Source organism: Centruroides vittatus, unplaced genomic scaffold (genome assembly GCF_030686945.1).
Source record: "Centruroides vittatus isolate TY-2023 unplaced genomic scaffold, ASM3068694v2 contig_884, whole genome shotgun sequence".
In the NCBI taxonomy this organism is placed as follows: domain Eukaryota; kingdom Metazoa; phylum Arthropoda; class Arachnida; order Scorpiones; family Buthidae; genus Centruroides; species Centruroides vittatus.
The window spans coordinates 2894080-2911668 of NW_027122576.1; the positions used below are offsets into that span (position 1 = coordinate 2894080).

General features: G+C 29.6%; 1 protein-coding gene across 6 annotated transcripts in view; it reads left to right on the top strand.

Moving 5' to 3' along the window:
- Window positions 1-17065, top strand: part of LOC136983700 (influenza virus NS1A-binding protein homolog) — a 38264-nt gene extending 21199 nt beyond the window's left edge. For 5 of the 6 annotated variants that reach the window (XM_067280515.1, XM_067280516.1, XM_067280517.1 and 2 more), the window contains 11 exons: window positions 5013-5203; window positions 5582-5766; window positions 5924-6048; window positions 6373-6446; window positions 6550-6735; window positions 7027-7306; window positions 7394-7600; window positions 7674-7919; window positions 7995-8120; window positions 8186-8359; window positions 15700-17065. In XM_067280515.1, coding sequence (XP_067136616.1) covers window positions 5078-5203; window positions 5582-5766; window positions 5924-6048; window positions 6373-6446; window positions 6550-6735; window positions 7027-7306; window positions 7394-7600; window positions 7674-7919; window positions 7995-8120; window positions 8186-8359; window positions 15700-16058 — 2088 coding nt within the window. In that variant the 5' untranslated portion in view covers window positions 5013-5077 and the 3' untranslated portion in view covers window positions 16059-17065. Of the gene's footprint in view, window positions 1-5012; window positions 5305-5581; window positions 5767-5923; window positions 6049-6372; window positions 6447-6549; window positions 6736-7026; window positions 7307-7393; window positions 7601-7673; window positions 7920-7994; window positions 8121-8185; window positions 8360-15699 lie in introns of all 6 variants that reach the window. The other variant, XM_067280520.1, reaches the window with a different exon arrangement.
- Window positions 17066-17589: the final 524 nt, after the last annotated feature.

Here is a 17589-nt window from a genome sequence, read left to right on the forward strand (position 1 = left end):
ATACAGTTGGCAAAACATTATCCTTTAGATTAGAGGCATATCTGGATGTGACAACATGAATCAATTTGTCTTGATTTATAGCGTACAGTTGATTAGGATGTCAGTTGTGTTGTAATTAAACTGTTAGAAATTAATTTAACTTCCTTAAAAGTATAATATAAGTTAATCTAGATCTGTCAGCTGTCCTGTAACTTGCAGATTGCCATGCATTTTACTTTACTGTCCCACCTTCCCTTTGTATTGACAGTCCTGCAAAATAAGATTTTTTTTTTTCGTTGTTACATATACATATTTATAAACTTATTTGAATTCAAGATCTTACCACTCTAAAAAGATAGATTTATATGTATCTTTCATATAAATCTAATTTTTGCAATGAAATGGCAGTTTAATGAAGGGCCCACCTCTTGTATCTAAAAGTCTAACCTGCAAATTTTCAATTTGGCTTTCTAACTTGTGATTTTTGGTTCTCTAACATATTTTTTTATTTAGAGAGAAATAATTTGAAAAACCATGAGTAGTTCTGATCATGATGATAAATACAGCACACTGTCTGAGCAGTTGAAGTCTACAAAAAAAGCAAAAATGGAAGCAAGGAAAATTAAATTTTAATAATTCTTTGTGTAAAACACATCTATGTATAAAATCAATTAATGATGACTGTGATACAGCTGTTATAAGCAAACCAGTGAATTTTCTAATGAAACAGTTGTCCATTGGTTTACTTATTCAGCTGTATTTATTAGGTATTGCATTTGATGTTTTTTTTTGATTTTATTGTATATGTGCATTATAGTATACTATAATGCACATATACCATAAAATAAAAAAAAATTGGAAAATAATATATATATGTATTGTAATATGTTTGTTAATGATTTTAAATATTAAGATTGTTCCTTGAAATAGTTTGTCCTTCATTTCAAGCATCCTTGCCCTCATTATTAAAAAATTTTGTTGACAGGTCTAAATCCTGATATAAATATTTTGCATTAAATTATTTATTAGACTATAATTTGTACTGTTATATATTTTCAAATGCCTCAGATGTCACAGAAAACAAAGGATGTTAGAAAAATTCTGATTAAATTTTTGGTTTCATTATAAAATTGCTGGAAACACTAAAAATGTTAAACACAATTAAAGTTATATTTAAGTGGTGGTATTATTTGAATATTTATCTGAAATGGTACATAACACATTATAAGCTATCACAAATCAGTTTCTGGTGTAAATTTTATATAAACCTATAATAAAACTCACTCTTCATTTCATGGCAAGAAGATTGAATTATAGCTGTTCTCGGTGCATAAAATTAATGTTTGAAAATGTATCTCAGTTACAGTGTATGTTCAAATTAGTTTTGATGGCAAACAATTTGCGTAATAGGACTTTTATTTAATAAAGATTGTCTAGATTAACTATGTTGTTTTTATAATCAGTATTTATTTTATTGATATATTTAAAGCTTACCCAAGACAAATTTAATTACATTTAATGTTTTGTTCTGATAGGATTAGGCTGAACAACTCTTTATATGAAAATTTTGAATTAATAAAAATATGTAAAAATACAGATAGGTTCTTAATTTAATGGACAAAAAATTTGTCCTAAAGGAAGAATATGGAACTTTTTTTTTTTCTCAAATTAGACATGGTAAAAGGCTAGGTCAGTCAGCATTAATGGTGAAAACATCTACTGTTAGTTATATTGTATAGTTTTTGTCGTGTTTAAAGTTTGACTCCTTCTGTAAGCCTGTTATATAATTTTTAACATTTTACTAAAACATGTATAAATTACACAATGTGTGTTATTTTATTCATACTTATGTCAAAACAACATTTTAACACATTTTTATACATAAAATGCATTTAAAAAATATTAATAATGAAGTTAAGTCTTGGCAAAAGTGGACACACCTTCTCATTAGCTGTTTGATCTGAAGGCCTACTGTATTGCAAATGTAGTGTATTGTAGTTATGATTTGAGTCTGTTTTCCTGTGACAAAAGGACATTTACATATTTAATATTTTTTATTTATAATATAAATTGATGATATAAGTAATAAAAATCATGGTTGACTAAATTAAAATATATTTTGTAGTGTAAACACAATACCCAAAAACTGCAGGAATAGGCAAACAGATTTAAACATTCCCTCCAATAACAGAACTTTAATAGCATCTTCAAATATTTTAAAAATTATTGTCAAGTATTTTATCTTTAGTTTTTAAGTTTGCTTTGTAAATAATATGAAATTTAAATATTTAAAGAAAAATGAATTGTTTTGAAACTTGTTCATTAAAATTTTATTTATAATACTTAAATGTAAATTACTCTAATTAATACTAAACAGATGGATGAATAATTTTTGTTAATCTATTGTGTAAACTTGTAATTTCATTTGTAAATTAATTAAGGCTTAAAGAAGGTTTTTTAATATTTTAAACAACATATTTATTATTATTGCTATTAATTAAAGTTTCTCAAATAATCCTCACTAAAATTTAAGTCATATCAAGTATGTTTAAATGAATTAATTTATAATTTAAACCAGTTGTTCTTTTTAGGTGAGATTATTGTGTTGATTTTACTCTAAAAAATATGTATTTGTGCAAATTGAAAAATTTATTTGGAAAGTTTTATAAGAAAATAGCTAATTTGTACATTTTTTATAGATAATTTATATAAATACTTGTTCTGACTGAAGTTTTATATAATATAAAATTGGCCCCTATTTAGGTGTTAGACATGTGAAGAAAACCACAGAAAATTCCAAATGATGACCTGCAACCAACTACCAGTATTCAGTTATTGTTTTATCCAAATATAAAATTCTTTCTATAATTGTCATTGTGATTGAAAATAGTTTTCATTACAGTTAAAAATTAATCTTTCTCTGTATTTGATGTTAGCAATGTCATGTACAGTACAGCCTGTTTGTTTATGGTGAAATTTGTCAGAAAGATCTTCATGACTTGAAAAGACTCGATGGCCTTGCACTGCACTTGGATCAGCACCGGTTCCAAGTGGCTCCTCCTCAATTGTATTACCCTGATTTTTTTTGTACAGTTTTTCAATTGTACATATCCCAGATGTAACAAGTGCATCGTCAAGCTCTACAAATTCCTGGGAACACCAAAATATTAGCTATATGTTGAAAAATCATGAAGTTTACAATAGATGGGTCTAGAAAAAAAATGTGAGTTATAGATTGCTTAAAGAAGGTAAAACCACATTGATTTGGTGGGATCTGGGAAAAAAAACTGTCCTGAGAAAGTTGTTGTTCTACAATTGGTTAAAACAAGATTTTACTGTATATACATTTTATCATTAACGTCTTAATTCGAAAAATTTAAATTTACAGTAATATCTTGGTTTTCGTTGACTTTGGTTATCGTTGGTTTCGGTTTTCATGGATTTTTTTTTGCAAAAAATTTTTCTTGGTTTTTGTCAGTTGCCTTGGATTTCATCGGCGTGCCCATGTGACCTCCTGCTAATTTTGCAAAAACAACGCCACACTGAACAGGAAAATGCGACCCTTTTCTGCTCAGTGTGGTGTTGTTACCCTGTGTGTGTCGTAGCCAAACAATTCCATTCCTTTTAGCTCTATCATGTGACCAAAGAAAGCCAGCAGCCCTTTGAATGACATGTTAAATGTTCATTTATATTTCACATTCTTTTATATTCATTTCTTATTGTTTTTAGTATTAAACACACTATTTATGCTTTATGAAATGTTTTTCATATGCATTTGGAGTGTCTAGAACAAATTAACTGGATTTTAATTGGATTTGATTCATATGGAAATAATTGCCTTGGTTTTCGTCGGTTTCAGATTTTGCCAATTGTTTTCAGACAATTATTGACGAAAACCGAGGTATCACTGTATTTATTAATTAATACTGATTTGCCATTCAATACAAAGTGCTGTACATTACATGAAAATTTGAAAATACTCTTGAGCTTTAAAATAATTCAAACTGTACATTTTTGCTTTTGATAGGTGTTAATTCTGTTAAAGAATGTTTGTGTTTTATAGACTGTTTTTTTTTTTTCTTTTTAGAGAAAAAAATTTTATCAAGAGTAAATTACGGATATGAGATAGTTTAAAAACACATTTACATAAATATCTGTGCAAATTTTAATTGTAAAGAAAAACAAATAAATTATAAACTTAATTTTTTAGTAATAGATTATAATTGATAAAAAGTCTTTAAACAACATATCCTACGAACCAATGACCAGTGTGTGATGAAAAAAACAGGAGAAAGTTCACCACGTGGTGAACTTTCTCTTGTTTTTTACTACACCCTGGTGTTGTGTGTTGTTGTTTACTAAAAAGTACTTTAAAAAAAGCTTGTTTTACAGTCAGTCCAGTTAAAATAAAGTTTAGTGTCAACTTGAGCTTCATTGGATTAATGTCAAAATTACAAACTCTACGAGTATAAATAAGTAATTTAAATATGTAGAACATGATACAATAAATTGTTGTCTTCTAAAATATTCGATGGTTTATTATTTGTTCTTTTGCTTGCAATGGTGTACTTACCTACTTTCAGTTAATTTCTGATATAATGAACATCTATGTAATGTGGTGCCACACTTACTTGGTTTTTCCAAAGTTGATTTTAAAGTATTTGTGCATTGTTAATTTTCTTCTATTTAATCCAGATTTGTTTGTTTGAAATTATTCAAAATAAATTTTTCTTTTTCTTTTTGTATTCATTATTTGAAGCTTATAAGATAAGATTTTACTGTTTTTAAGATTGTGTTTACTAGATTTCAATAGAGATACTCATTTGCCAATAAAAAATAAAATAAGAATGTATTAAATATACAATAATTAATGTTTTAATTTCTATAAAATATAATACTGAACTGTTTGAATTGTTTGCTATTTATATAAATATTATGGGTACAAATAATTTTTCCTAAATAAAATTTCTTTAAGATAATTTTAAAAAGTTTTTTGAAAATTAATAGATTTTTTTTTATTTTTATTTTATTAGGTTTTCATTAGTTATATATGGAATAATATTAACTCGGAGGGACAGAAGTTTGGTCTGTCAGAACAATGAATAGTATGAAGAAACAAGCTGAAAAGGATTTTCTGTTTGAAGATAATGACTACTTAGCAAAGACATTGGAGAGCCTGAACAAGTTGCGACGTAACAGGCAGTTTTGTGATGTCATTCTGCTAGTAAGTTGTGGACATCATTGCCTTGAAACAGTGGTATTTAGGAAGTGATTGAAAGTGTAATAACTTTCCAATCATACATTAATCAGACTTAATAATTATAGGTAAATATATTATAAATTAGTCTGTTTTTAATAAGATCCATGGCATGCGGAGGGCATTCAGATAAGAAAGTTCTTGACCCCTTTTCAAAATTTCTAATATTCAGGATATATTATACAATATAATAATCTCTTTCATTAGATAGCATAGACAAAGCTGATGTAAAAAATGTAGGTTATGATGAGATTTTTAGGTAGTAGTAATATTAATTTTTATTTTTTGTAATTTTATCAAGATTTAAAATTTGCTTTTTTGTTTTTTTTTCTTTTTCTCTTATAGGTTGGATCAGAACCTGACATACATGCAATCCATGCACACAGAGCTGTTCTAGCCAGTGCGAGCCCTTATCTACTGGAATTATTTTCCAGTGAACCTCAGGTTGGACCGACTCACAAATATAAGTTGAATGGCGATCTCAATGTGGAAGCATTTGAATGTCTTGTTGATTATGCTTATACTGCCAGGTTAGTATATATCCATTTAGTCTCAAAAACTTATTGGTTATATTAGAAGTCAAAGCAAGAATATAACCTGTTCTCACTTGTGGTATAATTGGTTAAAATACATGTTATAAAAAATAATAATAAAAAATTTCACTAAGCCTTTTACTTTTTTCTTAAGATTGGAAGCACCTCGGGATAAAGTGAGAGATATATTTATGACTGCAAAGAAACTGCGAATGTCATCTGCAGCAAGTAACTGTGGAAGATTTCTGGCTAAGAATTTGAATCCTGAAAATTGCATAAGTAATACATATATTGTTTTTTTATGAATAAATTTGAAAATTTATTTTAGCGTTTAAAGTCACTATGCCCATTATTGAAACAGTTTTAACAAGGTTTACTATTAATTAAAAGATTTCTAAATTTTACATAGAATTCATTTACAATTTTTTTTCAATTTTGAGGAACACAGATTAAAAATTTAATGTTTGAGGCAATGTTGTTATTGGAACATTTGTAAATCACTTTAAATAATTATATTTATTAATCATTACTTCATTATAAAATATAGTTATTGTTTGATGTACTGATTAAATTTGATTTCAAAATGTTTTTGCTTTTGTGTAGATGTGCGTTGTATTCCTGGTATAACAACTGATATTGAATTGGTAAAACAAGTTGATTTATATATAAAAGAAAATGTAAGTTGCATTGTTTCATTATTTAGAAATGTATTTTATGAAATTTTGAAAATTAGATATGTAAATATGTTACTTTTTATTTAATAATTTGTTTTCTTTATAGATGGATAAGCTTGTTAACAGTAAGGTATTAAGATCTTTGCCATTGGTACAAGTAGAATTACTTCAAAACAGCAACAAAGAAATTGAAGCCACTAATACCAAACATTTATGTAACATGGTTTTGGATTGGATAAAGCAAATGTTTGAAACTGGAGAAAATTTTAGCATTTCGAGATTAAGTGAAAAGGTAATTGAAATTTATTAATTACTTGTAAATCATTATTTATTTTTATTCTTTTCATTACATGGGCTTTTTATCAGGCCTGTTATGGGTTCAGCAGGTTACAATTAGGTCCAGGTGGTGCAAGGAATGGGGCTTCCAATTTATTCTTGGAGTTTGACTGCCTGGATTCTATTTTGGTCCCCAGAGCAGTGTGATGATACTTCAACTGCTTCTGGTCATCTGACTGGCAAAAAATAGAAATTTATTTATTACTGTTGACTATTTATTTGTAAAGTGATAAACTTTAAATTCTAGGTTCATATGTTGTATTTAAATCTGGATCACACACTTCACGACTGCAGTGATATTGAAAGTGGTGATAGTAAAGATTCTGAATTGATTCAAGACTATAAGAAAATGTCACGTAAGATATCACCAACAATGCATAGAGCTGGAAGTAAAAAATCCATTCCTATTCCAGCAAAACCAGCAGAATTTTTATATACTAAAGATGAAATTATAATTGGCTCACCATCTGATCTGGAAAGTAGAGAGGAGAAGGATTGGAAAGTTATTGCAACTGTTCAAAATGGTGGTAAGCTTTGTATTTTTTTAAATATCTTATTTTTTATTTTAAAAATAATAAAAATTACAATTTTTTAATTTATAAATTACTTTACAGAACATGTGATTACTGGTTTAGCTGTTGTAGCTAGTAAGTTGATTGTTTTATCAGTTGTTCAACGTCTCAACACTCCTTGTAGTAGCCCACCAACTTCAAGAAATACATCAGTTGAAAAGGCTGATACATATTCTTTACTTCCACCAATGAGTTCTGCAAGATGTGCTGGTGGAACAGCTGAATTAGAAGGAAAATTACTTGTGTGTGGTAAGTTTTTTAAAGAAGTAAAAAGTGAGATTTGAAGATTCATCATGTTTATCATCTCGTATATTTTTTAAAGGTGGATATAATCGTGTAGAATGCTTGAGAACTGTTGAATTGTATGATCTAGAAAAAAATACATGGTCTTTACTTCAAGCAATGAATATTCCTCGTGGAAGATTTAATATTGCTGTTGTTTCTAATAAAGTTTATGCTATTGGAGGATGTGATGGTACAAAAGATTTGAATTCTGCAGAGATTTATGATCCTATTAATATGAAATGGAAGTTAGTTCCATATTTGCCAATGGCAAGATCAAATGCTGGTAAATAATTTAGTTAATTAAATTTATGAAATTAATAAATCATCAAAACTTGTTTATTAATTACAAAAATTTCAGGTGTGTGTAGTTTGGATGGTAAAATATATTTAATAGGGGGTATAAATGGTCAGAAAGGAGTCACAGAATGTAATGTGTTTGATTCTGCCACAGAAACATGGAATACTGTTGCTTCCCTTCTTGTGGGTGAGTATCTTTTCTATCAATATAATTTTTAAAAAAATTTATTTAACACACTATTATTTTATCAGGGAGATATCAACCTGGTGTTACGGCTCTGAATGGACAAATTTATGCTATTGGCGGTTGTGAATCTTGGAGTTGTTTAAATTCTGTTGAAAAATATAATCCCGACACAGATACCTGGACTATGGTTAGCAACATGCATACTGCTCGCCGTGGTTGTGGAGTGGCTGTCTTCAATGGTTAGTGTGTTTTCTTTAGGTGGTGTTCACTTGTTATTTCAGTTGTTTACTTAAAATTTAATACTTCCAGTGCATATGGTAAATTTCATTTTAGAACTTTGAAGAATTCCTTAAAGTAAATAATTGTTGATAGTTTTAACAATTTTTATTTGCTTTAATTTTTTCCAACATAATTTTAAATTTCAGATAGTTTAACTAGCGTTACATTTCTTAAAAATGAAAACAAACCATTGAAACGAGAAAAGAACACAGCCAGAAAATAACTGGTTAATTTTAGTTGTATGAGGTCATTCCAGTTAATTGATTAATGCAATTTTTTTTTAGCACAATCATTTATCTTATCATGAGGAACCAAGTTTCACAAATTTAGGACCCTCATAATTTATCTTTGAGAACAATAATCCTGAACTAAACTATTCATTATTTATATTGGCTAATCCTTTACATATCTATCTGCCTGTAATGGATACAACTGTGCATAACCACATACCACATACTGAAAGTATTGGTATCTTGTTTTATTTAACCGGTTATTTCTTGTAGGGCAGATGATGCGCAAAATCTCAATTTTTTTTGGATAGCTTTTTTTTCTAAATTGATGAACTGCTTTTAGTTTGGTCTTTTTTGTAGTGTTTAATATTTTAATTTAAATCTGTGTTTGGAATTACATTAATTATAAAGTTAAGATTATGATATTTAAGTATCAATACATTGTAATTTGAAAATACATTAAAATAATTTTCCATAATCTCTAATTATTTAGGACTAAGGAAACAAACTATTATTTCGCTGATATTGCACAATAGAAAGTTAAGTTGGAAATGGATGTTGGATTTTTGTGTAAAAAGTTATCACCCTTTTTTTGTTGTGGACAGTGAGCTTTGTGTATTTGTATTAAGTAACGTATAACTTTTAAAAACATTTAACACTCAAATTTTAAAGAATTAATTAAAAACTTTATTATTAAAATATTATTAATGATGATTTCTAAATATGAGCAATATAAGAAGGAAAACAACATTCAAACAAAATTCAGATTTTATTAAATTAATGACAGATTAATTAAAATTTCGTTATTGACTATAATAATCAAATTCATGCTTGAAAGCATTACAATTATATAACGATCTAATATATGTGACCTTAATAATCGTTCATTTCAGAAAAAAAAATTGTAATTAACATTAATATTTGTATACATTGATGTGTATATAGTTTATAGGGTAGCTATAGTGATGAATTGAATGACTGGCTGAATTAAATGGAGGAAAAAAAATATATATATTGTAAATCTCCTCTATTTTTATAATTTCAGCAGGAATTTTATTTTAAGCTGTAAAGATAATTTAATTTTTGAAATTAGGTTTTCTTCTTACTGATGGATTTTTTTGAATAAAAAATATTTAAGAAAACAGGAAGTTATTAGCTATGAATTGTCATTACCACTTAATTTATATTTTTCATTCCTAATCTGTTTTAATGGTAATGACTGTTAGTCTCCATTCCTTCACTTGTAACAATGGACACAGAACCAATTGCCATTGCATATAATACACTATATACATAAAGAGCTGTAGATGTTCTGGCATGTTGCACATCTGAGATATGCTCTTGTATTCTCCTTCTCATAATGTTTAGTGGACCTGATGTACAGAAGGTCCCTATTCCATCTGGTGTGTCTGATAGGGACACCATATATACTGGGAAGTCTGATAGGGTTCTGAGGGTCCTTTCCATTTTGAAAAGTGGTGAAAATAGATGGGCACCTCTAAAAAGTGATACTAATTGCATGTTTTCTGGCAATTTTTGCAAATAATAAACTGGAATGGGTTGAAGGTAACAAACACCCATTTCACCTTCCCACCATGATGTCTAGGGGCTTAGGTATGGATTCTGGTAAAATTGATCCACTAATCAATGTACTACTGTTCAGTAACCATGAACAATGACTAATTCTTCTATTTGCACTAATTCAACATCAAGTGCTTGGGGGTAGAGGAGTGGGTGAAAGCCCTCCTAACCAATGCTTTGTAGGCTGTGATCTTGTAGTGGTGAGGATCACATGACACCACTGGGATGTATGAAGACATAGAACCTAGCTTGTGAAATACTGAGGTGCAAATCTCCAACCCGTTTATAGTGATATTGATGTTCAAGTTGTGCACTTTTGAGGAGCTAGATTGTTCTGCTGCAAGGACCAACCTGTATGGGTTGTTATTGACTGAACTGACAGACCCTCAAATTCAGAACAGTCTTACAAAAAGTAACATCATTGATGTACCTTCCACAAAGAAAAATGTTGGAGAGGAGCTTATTCTCTGTCGGATCTCCATCTTGCATAGGTTTCTCAATATTGGGCTACCCATTGGGACTTCCTTCCCTGATGGTACACTCTTATTAAATTGAAAGATTGAATTATAACAAATAAAGTGGGCCAATTCTAGAACATGCTGATGAAGACTGTCATCATTTCATCATTGATGAGGTGAAATAACATTCCACAAAGCACACAAAATATGGTGGAAGTTTTGAGAGGTATAGAGATTTAAAGTCTCAGTGATGTACTGGGTAGGGAAAACCTCCCCAGTACCTCACTGAGACTTTAAATCTCCTGAGTATATCACTGTTTGAGATGAAATCTCTATACCCCTCCATCAAATTCTTCGTTGGTGTATGAGCTCCATTGAACTTGTAATCATGAAAGGATACCATTCTAATTGAGCTGCAAGAAGGGTGTGGGTGGCTTTCTCCACTACTGGATGGAGTTGTTGCCCTTATTTGTGCATCTTGGCAAATGCAAACAACCTGGAGACGTCTGGGAGTCAAGAACAACGTTACATAGAACCATGTGTCCAGCTAGCTTAATACAGGTGAAATGTTTAACTCTAGATTGAAATTTATCAATGAATCCATCATCAACTCTTTCACATTATATTTGTTCAATGTATTCTTGCAAGCACTGTGTATGTGTGTTTCATTTCATGACAGCCAAAGCTTTGGTTTTGTTGGCCCTGACAAGAGTAACCTTGTTTTCTCGCATCCCACAAATGGTACATTGAAGTTTGTCCCTTAGCTTCAACATTTTGGAGCTCTCTTGCTTTTTTAATCTTCATAGTCACCATCCAATAGTTATACTCTATTGTCTATCCAGGAGATCTTGAAGGAGGATCTTCAAGTCTGGGATGAAGCAGAGAGTATCTGCCTTGGGAGAGGATGCAAATGTGGGTCCATATTTCAAGATCTTCATCACAGTCTGGAAGTACTATATCATTTCATACCAAAAAAGGGAAAGAGGGGATGGTTATGACCCTTCAGAATTTGAAAACATAATATCCATTTGAATTTCACCTTGTATTGTGCTTTCAGGTTGAATCTCAATCTATCTTGCATATTAACAAGTTTGGTGTTTTCAACAGTGTCACTGGGTCCTGGTGGAACATGTAGTTTTCAATTTCCACAACCCTTGTCAGTTTAGAATACATCTTCCTAGTTGAACAAATGGCCCTGTTAAAACACTTTAGCATCCTTTTTTTTGCAAGAAGTGGTTTACATCCAAATGGAAGATGAGTATGAGAAATCAACATAGACAACATACTGTTTCTTTTACAGTCCATCAGGAATTTGAATCGATCTTTGGCCTTAGACCTAACAGTTTTATGGTATACCTTAACCAGCATCACTAAAGAAGAATTATATACACACACGTGCACATGTGTGCACACTACTCCATACCAGAATATGTAACAAGACACAGAACCAATTTCCTGTGTGTATAATATAAAAAACAAACATGGCACAAAAGTTTTCCAACTTCTGAGTTCTTCTTCAGGCATGACAGGAGGAAATGGTTTGTCCGAAATGGTATCCAATGGAGGAAATGGTTTGTCGATGGCCTGGCAGGCCCTGTTTGACAAAACATTATAGTCGTCAATTGAATGAGTGTTATACGTATGACAATGCCAATATAGCATTAAATTTATATTTATAGTTTCAAAAGGTCATTTAAATTACATTGTTTTAAAAATTTTTTACAAATAGATGTTTGTTCTGAAAATGTTCCATCAGGTAACTGTTCTGATGTGCCTGAAGAACAACTCAGGAGTTAACAAACACTGCACAAACATTTTCTTTTTGTATTATATGCACTGGAAATTGGTTCTGTGTCTGTTGCTTATATCCCAGTGTAGAGTGGTATACATGCTATGGACCAAGTTGTCCATTATGAAAAATGACTAACATGGCTGTGCAGCCTGATAAATATTAATTTATTAAATTGACCAGACATTATGAATACAGCTACATTCCCTTTGGGCAATTTGATTTTAAAAAAAAATCAAAATTATTAATTCATAAAAACTACACTTTTTTTATTATTTCCAAGTACTTTAAAAACAGCATGATCTTTTTAAAAGTATTATTAACTGTATTAATTAAACTAATGTTAACAAAAAGTATTATTAACAAATTTATACTTCAATCGAAAAATCAACTTAATCGAAACTTCTGTCATTTTTGGTATGAATTATATAAAAAATTCATTGTCTTTAGTTTTGAAGAGAGTATCTAAATCGTCCTCTGTATTATATTTCTTCACTTGTTTTTTAAATTGACAGAAGTTCATATATTTTCTTAGGATAACATTAAAAAATAGCCACAATTTAGGAAATTTAATTTAAATTCTGAAGCTACAAAGAAAAATTAGACAAATTATTTAATTTGAAAAATTGTTACAAAAAGTTTAGCACTTTCTCCTTTTATATTTTATGTCCTGAAACAAGATACCAAATTAAATTTTCTTAATTAAATTATGTAAGTCTAGACAGAAGTTAATAAATTTTAATACTCTCAAATATTGTTAGTTATATATCATCTTCACATGAAAATTTACATTTTAATGAGTAATAAATCATGTGAAAGCATTAGTTCTGTTGAAAGTAAACATATGAATTTTTATTGCTGATTGCTTTATAGAAGAAATTCACTCTCTAAATGTACTTGTATTGAGTAAAATAGATATTCAGAAATGTAAGTAGTTAAGTTTTTTTGCCTCTCTTCTGAAGGTTTGTTCTAGTAATTTAAGTAAAATATTGTGTCTTTGTCTTAAGCATTCGTTCTTCTTCAGTGTGTTATTGTGTCGTTCTATTCGATTAACTGTTCTTATTATATAAACTCTCTAGGCTTTTGCATTCTAATATACATAGTAACACCATTTACAAATTATGGGTTGTTTTGAAATTTGTTTAGAAAAATTAGCCCAAAGAAATAATTTGAAGAGAAATGTTTTAAAGAATATTAATGCGATTTACATTTTAAAGTATATGTAATTTTTTGGACAAATCTGTTTTAATTATGACAGAATTATACATTAGTTTTTATAAACTCATAAAATATAATTATTACTTTAAAAGGTTTATTATATTTTATGGTTGGATATGATAGTCCAAACTAACATTATATCCACCGAAACAAATCATGCCGTGCATTTAAGATGTAAGTAATGAAATGAGATTTTATAGTAATAAATATTATTTAAATATTAATATTTGAAAATATTTGGATTTAGAAAGCATTTAAATTTTCTTTTATGTATAATACAAATTATTAGTTATTGAATTCTTAATTATTCAAAACTATGCTTTATACTGGTGACGATAACCAACAGATAACATCAAATGGGAGTAAGTAGACTGAAATTAGTGAAAATTCTGGTTTTATTGACTGACTACAAGAATATAAAATAGTTTAATAAATTTTTAACTTGATTTAATTAATAATTGCGTTGACTAAGCAAAGTAATAAAAATAGAAGAGGTATGTAATATCGCATTTCAATAGTTTGGCATCAATAATGGTTGTGTGCACCAGATTAATTTTTTTATAGTGAAGATTTGGTTACTGTACATTTATTTTCCATTTTACAGAAACAGTTTAAATTTAATTTGATATAATACAGCAGAAGTGTGTTAATCTGGCAACCATGTGAACACAGTGGTGCTGAATTATCAAAAACGTTGGATTACAGGACATTTTGAAATTTTTACAAGGTTTGATAAGTTATGTAAAGTCTTTTCGGAATCCTCAAACTTCAGATGATCCTTAAGGGTCCAATTCCCAAAAACCATTTGCATGGATTGGGTTCAACAATTGTGGTATAAACGCATGTTAAGCACAGGAAAGCACCATTTGAAAGCATCTAACAAGCTACTATAACGGGAGTAGTTTTTCTTGATCACACCACTTTTGATCCTGCAGTTGACCTCCTGATGTATAACAGTATGCAGGACTACGTCTTCACCATTGTCTTGATTTCTCTCCGGGGACTTTGGCACACATCAAAACAAATTCCGACCTGTGGAACACTTGCATACCAGATTATCGATGCTGAATTAACCAACTTCTATTGTAAATGCACAACTTTTTATAATTCTGGAATAGTTAAGAATTATTCTTGACAGTTGTGTATTCCATTCCAGTGTATATTTTTGAAGAATTTAGATGGTTTGTTTTGCTAAGTTTTTTTTAACTAATAGAGCATGCAGGTGAAAACTAACATCAAATTTTGTAGTGAAACATTTTTTCCCCATTATTTAGATAAGTTTTTTTGCTTGCTTTATACTAAAATTTATTAGCAGCAGCTAGCTATTCCATGGAGCTGGTAGTTGTTGCCTTTTTATATTAGTATCATGATTTTTCCATCACTGGGAAGTATGATAATTCAATATTTTTCCACCTTCCCCTACTTGTAATTTTGTTTTTTATTGACACCCCTTCTTTATGAACATAATTATTGCTGATGATGTATTTTCAATAATACATAAGTATTTTGGCACTGCTTGACACTATATTTTTGCAGCATCCAACTTGAAAACTGATCTAGTTAAAGGAAGAATTCTTTGTAGTAAATGGTAAATCAAATCCATTGACTTTTACATTTAAGTCAATGTAAAAATCAATGGATTTGATTTACCATTACCAAGTTGTTAATTGATAAATATCACAAGCTGAAATTTTTGTAAGAATGACTTTGCTATAATTTTATAGAGCTCAAGTTATAAACTTTTATTAAAATTGTATTTTCTAAAATGTCTTTAAATTTAATGTGAATGTTGTATATGCATATGTATGTGTATGTGAATGTTGAATGTTTAATATGCAAAAAATTTTGAAATGTCATCATCATATAATGGAATTTTCATTGACAGGAATTTAAATACGGAATTAAGATTGTCGTATTGTTCTTGTACAGTACCATGCACTTGTTTATGGGGGGAATATTTAAATTACAGATTCTACCTCTACTCGATTGATGCATTTTTAAATTCAAATGTTCTGTTCTTTCAGGAAAGATATATGCTGTCGGAGGACACGACGGAATCCATTCTCTGTGCTCCGTGGAAGTGTACGACCCTGAGACCAACACCTGGAGCGCGGGACCGTCTCTCACCAGCTGTCGCGCCAACGTGGGAGTGTGTGTGGTTGGAAACCGTCTCTTTGCCATAGGCGGCTTCAACGGTAAAGCATTTTTGAACACTGTCGAATTTCTCGACAGTAGGACAAACGAGTGGACCACTTTTGTTTCCAAAGAGTTTCCTGATCAAAACAGTACAAAGGTCAAAGAACAAAACCAGAATGGTGTATATGAATATGAGAAGAGGCAGACAAACGGATTCATCCCTCCCAATTCCCATCAAATAATCTAAACGACCGGAAAGCGGAATTACTGTTTGGCCGAAATATCTTAAAAGTTGTGCCACTTGTCCTTTCCTGTTCATCTTTTTAGATCAAAATATTTTATGTATAGAGTAATATTGTGCAAAAAAAAAAAAAAAGACAAGAATTCCTTCCTCACATTCTAGAGTAGCATTTACTCTGCGATTCATTTAAATGACAATAGTATTGATAACTTAAGCTTGTTTTTATGTAGTCTGGTGACTTCTGTCAAATTTCTTTTCGTTTTACAGTATAACAGAATAATTCCACACCCTAATCAAAACTGGTCTATATATTATATTATATTATATATATACATATATATATCCATTGGCCCGTGTGAATTTTTCAAAAGTTTTGCATAATACTCTAGTGTTAGGAATAGGAACTGGGCTTTAGGGAAGTATGACGTTTCTTTTCTCCGATAGTTTTTTTTTTTGTTTTGTTTAGTTAACCTCCCAATGTGACAACATTCTGTTGGAGACCTCTGTGATATACATAAATTTGACAGCTGAATTGTTCTAAAGGGGCCATCCAAGAATCTTATCCTTGTTGTTGTAGTATATTGAGCTGTCCTCGACTGATTCTGGAATAGTTAAATTGTCTTGTTAAGAAAAATAACAGAATGGGAATTTAGAACTTAGTGAAACGAACATTCCAGTTTTAGTCAGTTTTTTATATATAAATAAATAGATGGGAAAAAAGAATCATTAAAAAAACCTAGTCATGAGTTCATTGTTCTTTGAGAATTTAGTGCCATTTGAAACTAAGATTTAGCAGCAGATAAACCAAAAGTTCGGCGTGTTAAAGGGTATAAAAAAATAATTATTACATATTCAAACTTTTAAGTCCGTGCATTTAATAAACAGATGTTTTAATGATTTTTACGCTGGGATTTATTTGGGAAGAAATATTTATATTTAAAAATAAAATGAATTTTAAAAGACACTTCAAACAAAACTTAACTCAGAGGAGATGCTACTCTTAAAAATTAAAATTAGCTTTTGTGAAAACTTTTTTTTATTTATTTGATTTTTTTTTTAAATCCATTTTTATAGTAGTAATTTCCATTCAGTATATTGTTGAGACCCGCAATTTATTTTCTGTATATTAGTCTACTCGACAGTAATCGACTCGGATCATTCCAAATTTCTCTTCTAGGTGTACAAGAAGAGTATACCTCGTAATTTTGTAGTATTAAGATTGAATTGTAAATAACTGAATTCCACTTCTTTTTTTTTGTTTTCACCATAGGTTTTAATGGGCACTTGAAAAGATTCAGTGTAAAAAAAAAATTTAAGGAATATTGTTTTGTAACTTTGTGTTTTGCAAAAGTAAGCAAACTCAGATGCAGTTTAAAACAACAACAACAACAAAAATTGCATTGTCTGTAATTCTAAGTTGAACTTTTAAATATTCAGAAGAAAATTATTCTGAAAATGGACCAATTAGAGTTGTGATTACATCAATAAGGAAAAGTTTCCGTGGTTTTAAAATGTATAATTTTGTAACGAGTATACC